Below are 11,773 nucleotides of genomic sequence, written 5' to 3'. Positions count from 1 at the left end.
GCAGGCCTGCGTTATTATCAACAATTTAGAAGTAGTTTTTTTCTTCTGTTGCTTGATTTTGGTTTGTTTATTGTTTAAATAAATAATATATATATATATATATATATATACCTTTTGTTCATAAATACTAGATGATAGACTGTATAACTTGACAAAATAAGTTTCAGTTGTTTGAAAGATAGAGAACTAAGTTTACATACAATTTCAAATATTTATTGTAAATTTTATATGTAGTTTTAAATGACAGGATGGGAATCTATAAAATATGAAAACAATATTACATAATAAGCTGCATTTCACTGCAAAATCTCTAAACAAGCATGGTAGCTAGATTAACATGTACATGCACTTTACAAGAATGATTTGTATATACTAATGCAGTGATGTCATAGGTAACATGTTAAGCACTTATATATTTGGTTCATGGTAATTTCCCAATCATTATACTATGCAGTGATGCCACAGATAGACTTATAGTTGGAGAAATATGTCAAAGCCTGTTCAGAGAAAGGAAGTTCATAAAGTGAGATTGTTAAATAAGTTAGAGCCAAAAGTCACAACATTTTAAAGAAGAGAGCCTCCAGTATTCTCCATGAAAGTAGGAAAACTTGCACAGAAGATTATTTAAGACAGCAACTATCCAATGCAACATTTTAATATACAGCGTGAAAGCTATGGTTACAAAACAAGAGGCCTATAACCAGAAATAGCGAGTCATAAAGCTAGACATACCTTCTGGTACCATGAACAAGATAACAGACAATGATTTGAAGTTCATGGAAGCTCACAAGTCAAATAGTTTGCAAGTTTCCAGACACTCCTCGAAAGCAAAATTAACCTATATTTATGTTATATATTGAGTGCAATCTGTGTGAAAGGTGTAAGTATTTTTCCTGTGTGACTCTAAAAAGATTTATTCACATACATTTCTAACCAAGTATTCCCACCCTAGCAATTAACTTAATTAAAGAAACTGATATAAATTTTAAAAGAATTGCGTGTTTATTAAGTAAATGAAAACTCTTAAAACACTATTTATAGTGTTGTAGAAAGGAAGTTCTGGTCTAAATCAGAGATATACATTTCATGATGTTAATAAAAAAGGTTTCTATATGTGTGTTACATTACTTTTCATACAGAAATGTTTTTACGATAAAAATCAATTTTTAAAAGCAGGATAAATTATTACCGTTTTCTTTCTCAAAAGAGCCAATATCTGAAACTACTTCCAACTGTGAATTTAATCAAGGGAGAAAACTAGGTAAGAAATCTCATATGTGTGATTAACCAAAATAGTAAAAAATGTAGATTTACAAACTATTTTCTGTGTTAAACAAGTTCCAGCCAATTGCAGAAAATAACACCTAAACTCTGCAAACTGTATATTATTAAATGCACATTAACACAAATGAATTTAATTTTTACTTTTATATCTAAAAAGTGAGAGCTACTGAATGAACATGTATGAATTAATCACTTTACATATAAATGCATACTTGAAATAATTTCAAGTACTCTGATCACATTCAGAGTTAAATTTAGTCTACACACTATTTTTACTTATTTAAGAAATCAGTGGGCTTATGTAAACAGAAATTTTATTTAAACCCTATGACTGACTAGCTAATTATTGTTTAAATCTTATGTATAATGGTCATGTACATGATTAATTATTATTTTGAAGTTCCACAAATAGTAATGATGGTGCATAGCTATATCTAATCGGGTTATGGCAGAAGTGGTGTAATGCAAGGGCCATAGTTAGACTTAAATTTGAGTTTTGAGATTTAAGTTTGAAATGGCACATTCTGATGGCCTTTGTTGCATATATAATTTATAAAAATATAACCATATAAATAACATAATGTATTGTTTAATTTTACATTTTGGTCACTGGCATTTTTTTATTTCTGAATTGTATTGGAAGAAAACAGTTAGCATTAATTATATCATAAAATTTTGTGCATTCATAATTTTATTCTATGAAAGATAAGCTAGCATAGAATGATCAAATAATGTAATAATTAAATACCACTCTGTGTAAGGGGAAATTTTTAATAAGTTAATCAGACATACTCAAATTTGTCATACAGAATAATTTATAAGTCATACTTAAGATATTATATAAATGAAAATTTCTATCTTGAATTTTGAATATTACACATGATTGTATGTACATATACCTAGCTATGCCCCTGAATGCAACTTATCTGACTGTAGTTTAATAAATAAACTTGTTCATTATGTTATATAATTAAACTAAATAAGCTACAGCAGAGGTGATGTTTTGCAACTTAACCTGACTGTAATCTAAGATGTAAAGAAAATGGTTATAATGTTGTATAGTATTCTAATCAGGGTACAACAGAGGTGACATTTTGCAACTTAACCCGACTGTTAACATGAAGATGGTGGTTATAATGTTACAAAGTTATTCTAATCAGGGTACAGTAGGCTTGCCATCTTACAACCTCGTAAGTTGTAATATAATTTGAACTTTATGATATTTTACATTAAGAAACATTCTATAAATTTTCTCAACATATATAATCATTGTATTTTTATGAGCCTTCAAACAACTCCTTTGTTCATAATATCTTTTTAAAATAATTTCTATCTCATCAGATGGTGGTAAAGTACTGTACTTGAGCACAATGGATACAGAGACTCTTACTGGACCCCAGGCTGTTCAGATAGTTGTTTCAGAGTTATTAGAAGCTAAACGTCCAGCAGCCTCAGTCGTTGTGCATTTTAGAGTGTCTGACAAAGGAATCACTATAACAGACACAAGTCGAAAGTAAGTATTTTTAATAATTTTGTTTTTGTAAATTCCATATAGATAAGTTAATATTTCACTTATAAACCTAAAATGGCATTTTAGAGGAAAAACAGCATATAATTGATAATAAAAAGTATTATTAATGTGTTGAAACCTTCTGGCCTATCAGCCTCTTATGGACGTACACATACAGGACTAGGCAGTGTATTTTTTTATATTGTTATCTGATAGCCAGTAGTTTTATGGATACAACATTACCCAGATAGAGGAGCATCATTTCAGTAAGCAAGGAGTCCAAAACAGGGTCTGAAATTCAAAAAATTTCTAACTAATCCTTATCAGATTTAACTGGTCCTCTCCAAGACCATGTGTGTGTATATATGTTAATTCCATTTTATTACTTGTAAGATTTTTTAATGAAAGACAGGTTGCAAATATGTGTGTCTATACATGTGTAACATTAAATGAAACTCTTTAATTGGAAACATCAGTTTTTGATTATATCATTCTTTGAATATACATAATCTTTATATTAATCCAGACAAATACAAAAAATAAGTTGACTTGAGATTACTATTTTAATACTGACCAAAAGGTAAGGTATTTTTCTGTTGAAATATTAATGTTCGTCACACTTAAATTGGATTGATACCACCATTCACATGTTCCAGGAAGATCTTTTATTTCTGACATCATAGGGATTTCACATAATGTTTAAAAGTATGCCAGGGATCCCCCAAAAGCTAGTTGCTCCACTTGGGAGGTTGAAGTAAAGAAGATACTTTCCCAATATGAAAATATAACTATGGTTTTATGAAAAAATAAAAGAAATGCACATTTGATGACAGGGTAAAAAGAGGAAAAATGCTTAAATTCTAATCAGCCCAACAACGGCTGATTAGATTATTCATTTTGCTATTCTAACTGGCCCATAGGCCTCCTAGCCAGTCAGGGCTGACTAAATATCACAAATTTTGGATCCTGATCCAAAACTCAAGCCAAATTGTACTATATCCTGAGTTCTGCACAGTTTTGTTAATTGTAGAATGTGCAGTCATATTGCATTTTTATATCACTTTATTGATTTTTTTCATCCTTTAATTCTATCAGCCACTTAGATAAATAGGCTAATAACCAAGATATGTTGCTTTGTTTAGAATGATTCCTTTAACCCAAAATAAAATAATCAAAACTGTATTGAATTTGTGTAAAAAACTGTATATAACCAGTAACTTTCTTCCATACACATCAATCAGGTTGTTTTTCCGACGTCATTATCCTGTATGTAACATTAGCTATTGTGGATTTGACCCAGATAACAGATGTTGGACAAAAGAGGATGTTGTAGGAGTTATACCACTTAGTTCTAGGTAAGTGATGGGACAGGGTCTGATATTAATTAAATGAAATAGAACTATCACTGAAATCTAGGCATGTAACGATAAAAGGAATAGCATCTCTATACTCTAAACCACTGATTATTGTAGTGAGACAATATACCTTATTGTAATAATTGTAGTTGTCATGGTTTTGATTTTTTGCATTGTATTTAATTTACTCTGAATGTCAGCATCATCACAGTGATAGAGCCAAGAAGTAAATTTTTTCTGTTAAATCTAAACTCCATGGTAGTTATAATAAATTTTTCATCAGAACTAAAAAAATTACTTAGTAAATATGGTAGGTAATTTTTATATTCCAGACTAAGTAGGAGTAACATGATAAAATCTTATGATGGTTAAAATCCATCGATTCATCAATTGGGCATCCTTACTGTTATCATTATTTTTGTTCATAACCTCGATGATATCTCAAGAAGTTCAAGCCAATTTGAAAAATTTACATTAAACCAGATAATTAAGTGTGTAGATTTACTATGTAACATAATGGGGGATTTCCAGGATGATGATAGTACTCAGAAATATAAGTTTATTTTATTTACTCTCGGTTTGAACTCCATGAGAAAGGTAGACTGTGGTGAGGCAGATTTTCCTTAATTTAAACCCTAAATACCTTATAGCCATAGTAATCTGCAGTTAGATTTATTTATTTCTTAAAGCCCCAGGTGCAAAGCTGAGATGAATACTGGTGAGTACAGGCATTATATGGGATATGTTTAGGAATATAACCCTTTTACAGTTTTAAATGTTCTACGGTGTCCTTTACATCAGTATTGGTCAAGAACTAAAGAAAAGGTTTTGTTGAATATGTTCTTAATTGTTTAATCACTTCAGTAGGCTTGCACCTGGGGCTTTAATTAACTATTGCAGTGAACAGTATGATTGATTAGCTTCTTTCTGCAACTTAAGATAGAAAACTACTTAATCACAATATTCAATAGTGTAATAGATTTACTATTTGGTGTGTGATAATTGTACTGTGTAAAGAATTATATTCATAAAATCTAGGTAATGAAGCAGATAAGTTCAAGTACATGAAGCATGGAAATTACTTTGTAAATACTGAATATATTATTCAAGATATTATTGAGATTTGTGAAAATCTGGATTGAATTAATTTTAAATAAAAGGTAGGCCAGTATCACAGTCTTTTCAGAGCTTTCATGTCTATGCTTTTAATTCCGTGGGATATTGTTTATTGTAACAGTGAATCACTTTAGTGTATTGAACACATTGGTTTTTTCCTTCTGTTAGTTTATGTTATCATTACTTTTGTTACATATCTACTTATAAAGGTTAGAATGCATTTTTTTATCAGTTGTATACCCTCGCTGTTAACAATATTTATATTTAGCATTTATTGTCCCTTTAGGATCTCAACATTCTCATCAACTAAAGAGAAGGGTTTACAATTAACATTTATCATTCCTTTTACATTCTTAACATTCTCATCAGCTAAAGAGGAGGGTTTATATTTAACAATCCTTTTAGGCTTTCAACATTCTCATCAACTAAAGAGGAGGGTTTATATTTAACATTTATCATTCCTTTTAGGCTTTCAACATTCTCATCAACTAAAGAGGAGGGTTTATATTTAACATTTATCATTCCTTTTAGGCTCTCAACATTCTCATCAACTCAAGAGGAGGGTTTATATTTATCATTCCTTTAAGCTTTCAACATTCTCACTAGTTAATGTCTATCATTTATCATACTTTTAAGTCCTCACTGGTCTCACTAGCTAAAGGGTTTATACCTAAAATTTATCATCCTTTTAAGCTATCACTGTTTCACTAGCTAAATAAGAGGGTTTATATCCAGCATTATCATCCTTTTAAGCTCTCACTGTTCTCCCTAGCTACAGAAGAGGGTTTATATCTAGTATATATTGTTCCTTTAGGCATATGTTTCATTAGTTTTTGATTATTACTTTCTTTATCATATTAATTAGTGTTGTAACTTTCTTTCATAAATATTATTATTATTGTTGAACTTTCTACTTTCTATAGGCTTATTGTGTTTCCTCTTCAGCTTTTACAGAAGATGTAATGTTATTTGTTACTTCCTGTAGCCAGCTCTATGTGTTTGCTACAGTGGATAGCTAAAGTAAGAGTGGTAAAGTTTTAAGACACACCACATATTATGTTTAGCTTGGTGTTTTTTTTATATTATATTTAACTTTATTATATTATCATGGACAGTAGAGGTATTATATTATTCTGTTATTTATTATCTTCATTAGTTTTTTGTTGTACAAGAAAATTACTGCTACTAATTTGACACAGTTTAAACAGTAATATATACCTCATAAATCGTCACTGTCTTCTAACGTTAGACAGTTGGGTTGGCTTAAGGAGTTTCTTTTTTGTTGTTTGTTTTTGTCAAAAGACTGCAGAGGAAGAATTGCAGAAAAACAGACATGTTACATTTTTTAAAGAAGCTTTACTTCTATAACAGTAGTTCAAGCCAACAGTTAGTGTTTCTGTGTTCCCTAAGTAAGGTATACTGTATTATTACTTTCATTTTAAGTCAGGAACACATCCTCTATTTTTCATCTTTATATTATTTGGAAACACAGTTTTGATTTGTTTTTTCATTATATGTTACGTCCTCCAAGAACGCATCCCTTTTGTAAATTGAAGTATAGCTGTAAGCGAATATTTGGGGCAAGTAACTATTTTTTGAGAATTTTTAATGCAGTAAAATGATGTTAAACCATGACTGGATCTTCCAACAAAATGACCTGTTTTGAGGTGTTTATTGTTATATTTGATGTTACAGAAAGGGGGGAGTGAAGGTTAAAGATCAGAAAGACTACTGATATGATGATATGACTGACATTCTAGAATGGACCTTGCTACCTACATTTGCACAATCTTGATGTTGAAAAATATAATTCAAGTTTCTATAGTACATGTTAATACTAGCCAAGGATTTGAAAGAGACCTCACATAATCTTTGAGGAAAAAAAAAAGATGCAGTTTTTAGCAGAGATTAAATGTTGTTTTATGCTAATTTTTTAACAAATATTGTACTAGTTACTTGACAAAGTCTTCAGAAAGACAGCAAATACAGCATAATTCCAGGCAGTATGTTCTTATAAATACTAGCCCAAAAGAAGGATAAAAAATGTATGAAAAGCTAAAAATGTTTCACTTTTACTTCATGTAATTAAGTATTATTTCATGAAATTCTGCAGGCGCTGCTTTGGTTTTGTTGCCAAGAAGCCACCCAGTCATAGTGATAATCAGTGCCATGTGTTTGCTGAAATTGAACCCAATCACCCAGCTTCAGCCGTGGTCAGTTTGGTAGAAAATATAATCACAAGTTTCTTCAAGAATGTTAAGATCAAATCATGAACTAATGATGGAAAAAATAGTGAGGCTTTTTTGTAGCCAATTCATCAAGCCTAAATTCACAAATTCCATGGTGATTAGTCTTAGAGATAACTAGATATGATGAATTTAGGAACTTTGCTTCATATTTTTCTAAGAAGAACTAAACTCTTCTTTCAAGTCTTGAACAATGGAGGCATTTCCTTCAATCAGTTTAATTATACATTCCTGTATAAAGACCAAGATTAAGTATCTAAATGTAGATGAGGCTTGATAAAAGGTTACTTGAAGACATCTCACTAAAGAGTTAATACAGGATACAACAGCTCTGATATGAAAAAGTAAATTATCCTCCTGACCAAACAATTCAACAAATCTGTTTTTAATTAAATCTTTATTTCATTAAAAGAGTGTCATAAAAGTTCTTTTTTTTATGTCAGAAGAGAGTACTGTTTTGAAAAATGATACAAACATATGTCTATTATTTTAATATAAAATAATCTTTAGCCACTCATCTGACAAATTTTTTAACATATTATCTTAACATGTGTTGTACAAATATAGAATTTAGTTGTTTAATGTTAGATATTCAGTGTTAGTTACCAGAAGTTTTTAATTCCTGCTTGATGCCTTTTTTTGTTGTTGTTTTTCACAGTTGCTTTCACATGTAAATAATGATTTCTAGAATTAAGTTTACATATAGGCGTACTAATATGTGTTTTGTGAGAGCATTGGGCATTTTAGTTCCTCAGAGTTAGAGTGAAATTTTATTCTCATTAAAGATAATGTTTTTCATATATTTAAGATGAATTCATTTTTCCGTATGTTAGAGTTAGATACTTTTCTTGAGTACAGAATTCTACAAAATAAAACTTCTTATTTTTTATGAAGTTATGTGACCATGCATATGTTATTTTTTGTTTGTTTAAAAGTTAAATATATAGGAAACACTTTACAACTTTCTTTTTGCTAAATAATTCTTAAAATTAGGTCCCACATGCAGACTATTAAGAATATAGATGTTTTTCAAAATTACAAAAAAATGCATATCTATACTTCAAAAATAATAGTTTTTGACTGGTGCCAAAATTGTTTTTAGTGTTATCTATGTTTATGCTGAAAATAATATTATTCCAGTGCCAAATGTGGATCTTGTACTTAACGATGCAACTGTTTGTACCTACATTATTTATAATGTTTGAAATATATTAGAATTCATTGATATAATCATTGACAATTTGGTAAATTCATACTATTCAAGCTATTTGCATGTGTTTATATTAGCTGTATATCCAAAAATATGCATTACAGGTATATCCTTTATTTTAATACATTTAATTTAGCACAATTCTCTAGTTTCTGTATGTCAGTGAGATACATGTACATTATATTAAAGTTTTTCTTAAGTGACCAGGATATTTTCTTACTCTTTATAAAAAATACATTATCTGAAGCTCATATGGTCAAGTTTGAACATATTTGTATAAAATAAAGTAAAACATTACGCTGTAATACAAACTGCACTTTTCAAACTAAGCTTTTAATACTGCTTAACATAATCATTAAATCATTAGGGAATTTGGCTTCACATTGTTTAGACACATTAAGTATATATATATATTACATTTTTCTAAAACATTTCTGGAAGGCACTTTTATGGATCAATTTGAGAAAAGAATATGATCACCTATAAATAAAAAAAAACAGTATTTTTCTGTTCTTAAGAATTTGAGAACTTAACAGTTCTGAAAACTACAAGGTAATACTTTTTTCAACTGGTAGAAAAACAAATATTGACTGTATAAGGATAGATATTTTTTGCATAAAAACTGTATGGGAGCTACCATAGAAACTTTAGATAGTAGAATTGTTTTAATTGTGTGAGATCTACACTTTTGAAACTTATAATAATGTATATAAGAACAATCATGTTTTACAAAATATAAAGTGTATCATATGCTTGGTTTGTGTTTTTTAATTCTTATTTTTTGACTCAATAGTTCTAAACTGTGTGTTATATTTGTTCAGGATTTTTTCCTATTAGTCTCTAATACTCAATAATTAGTTCTTTTTATGCTCAAAAGAACCTGTTAGAGTAATTAAATATTATTAACAATTACTTCTGCTCTAGTAAGTAACTGGCTTTTAATGAGTAAATCACTGCTTTATAAATTAATTTGTGTCATTATGAATGTTCATTACATAGTCCTTAATGAAATACGAGTCACATGAAAAATCCAAACAAAAATACCATCAGTATTGCAATTAATTTCATTAATGTCTGCTGGGGTCCCCCAGTGTTTTTGATCAATTCTTTACAGTGAAGTTTGTAACATAAGATTATTTAGTATGATGCTGTAATGAATGGTTATAAACAATCTCACCATAAGTGAAAGGTAGAAAAATAACCCTACCGTTATTACTTAATACATATAAAACAGCATTTAAGGACAGCAAGGAATCTGTTGGTCCATCTAAGCTGTCCCATCCACTGAACTAAACTATAAGAATAACAACTCAAAGCCAGGCCTTATCATTCAAATATTTATCTAGCCTTTCCTTAAACTCCTTTAAATTAACTGCCTCCCATGCACCTGAAAGCAACCCATTCCAAAGGTCAACTACCCTGTTAGAAAAATATAATGGTCTTAGCTGAAGATGTCTCCTAAACTACCAAAATCCATATTTTCAATCCTAGTTTGACTGAACACTATTTATAACAACCCTTTAATTTCTTCTATCCAGCCACTTTTCTATCCAATGAACCAATTTATCTCTCACACCTATAGAAATCTTTTTTTATCAAGCCTTTTACGTATTACCTTATCAAGTGCATTTTTAAAATATAGGTCTACCAAATCCATACTTTTACCTTCATCCTCATAAGCAGTATATGGATCTCACTGATAGTGAATAGTATAAAAACAAACCTATTAATAGTAAAGAATATAAAGACAAGTCAATAATTTTGAGAATTAAGAACTTATGGAGCTTGAGTTTAAATTTGCTAGAAAAATATTTGTTAAAATGGTACGTCTATGAGATATTTTGTAAAAATTGTTTCATTGCAGATAGCATTTTGAGACACTAGTAGCATGTTTGTTTTGTAACTCTTCAATTTAGTTTTAGCAACATTATAAGGTGACTGGATTGTGAAATGAATCTATAACCTTATGGAATTCCTCTTTTACACAATTAAAAATTACAAATAACTGGCACAATCAGAGTGAAGGCAACTGACTGGGAGCATCCACAGCCAACTCCTAAAAACAGAGATATTGGGGCTTGCGCAAACTGTAAGCTATATGTGCACTATAACTTCCAACCCAACTCCACCAGTGTTTTTCTTGATGAAAATAAAACCCTTTTGGAGTTGAGTCTAACCCCTCCCCTCTTGGTCAACTCCCTTTTCATCCAATCAAATACTCATGAAGAATTGCGTGTATCTCTTTGTGTTTTCCATCAAGACATGTCTTTTACCAAGTTCGTAATGTAGTTATTCTGTTTAGTGTCACATGATAACTTCCTTACAAAACAAATCATGTATTATTAGCTAATCCTTGTAAAAGAAAAAATTAACATTACAGTAACCATACAAATAAGCCTACAATGGGAACACTGTAGACATAATATGCATGCTCTACTCTGCAAATTAAATGTTATCCAGACATAAGTGCATCAAGTGTACAGCATCTTAACTTTTGGAACTTATTGTAATTTCTCTTTTCTAAATTCCTTCCTATGAAATACCATGGTATTTATTTATGAAAGGAGACTGCTCCAAATGACAATATTTTTAAAGGATCCAGTTTGTTTTGTTTATGGCAAAGCTACCTGTCATGCTGTCCCTAATTTTGGACTGCCAATCAGAGTGAGGGCAACCGACCGGGAGCACCCACAGCTTAAAGAGCGAGTATACTCGGCATCCAGTTTCGATTCTGCAAAGTCACAGATTGCGAGTCGAGTGTCCTTAACCACCAAGCCAAAAAAAAAAGGGTTAAGACACTACACAGGACCTCCTAATGCTTGTTCTCTAGTGAAGTGTTTCCCAACATGTGGTACGCATACCTCGGGTGGTACATTTCCAAGTATTTTTTTCTAATTTTTTCTCTATCTATTCAGAGATAACTGAACATACAAGTATTTTTTCTTAATTTTTTCTCAATCTATTGAGAGATAACTGAACTTCTAAGTATTTTTTTCTTAATTTTTCTCCATCTATTGAGAGATAACTGAACTTTCAAGTATTTGTTTCTTAA

At 30.1% G+C, this 11,773-nt stretch overlaps 1 protein-coding gene across 1 annotated transcript in view; it reads left to right on the top strand.

The window, feature by feature from the left end:
• Nucleotides 1–8,924, top strand: part of LOC106459910 (tensin-3-like) — a 118,138-nt gene extending 109,214 nt beyond the window's left edge. Inside the window, exons 28-31 of the mRNA XM_022386483.1 lie at nucleotides 1,208–1,261; nucleotides 2,626–2,797; nucleotides 4,036–4,149; nucleotides 7,379–8,924. Coding sequence (XP_022242191.1) covers nucleotides 1,208–1,261; nucleotides 2,626–2,797; nucleotides 4,036–4,149; nucleotides 7,379–7,538 — 500 coding nt within the window. The 3' untranslated portion in view covers nucleotides 7,539–8,924. The remainder of the gene's footprint in view (nucleotides 1–1,207; nucleotides 1,262–2,625; nucleotides 2,798–4,035; nucleotides 4,150–7,378) is intronic.
• The last annotated feature ends 2,849 nt before the right edge of the window (nucleotides 8,925–11,773 follow it).

The sequence above is a fragment of the Limulus polyphemus genome, unplaced genomic scaffold, assembly GCF_000517525.1.
Source record: "Limulus polyphemus unplaced genomic scaffold, Limulus_polyphemus-2.1.2 Scaffold680, whole genome shotgun sequence".
In the NCBI taxonomy this organism is placed as follows: domain Eukaryota; kingdom Metazoa; phylum Arthropoda; class Merostomata; order Xiphosura; family Limulidae; genus Limulus; species Limulus polyphemus.
The sequence above is the reverse complement of the archived record's forward strand: the minus strand, read 5'-3'. Positions and strand labels throughout refer to the sequence as shown.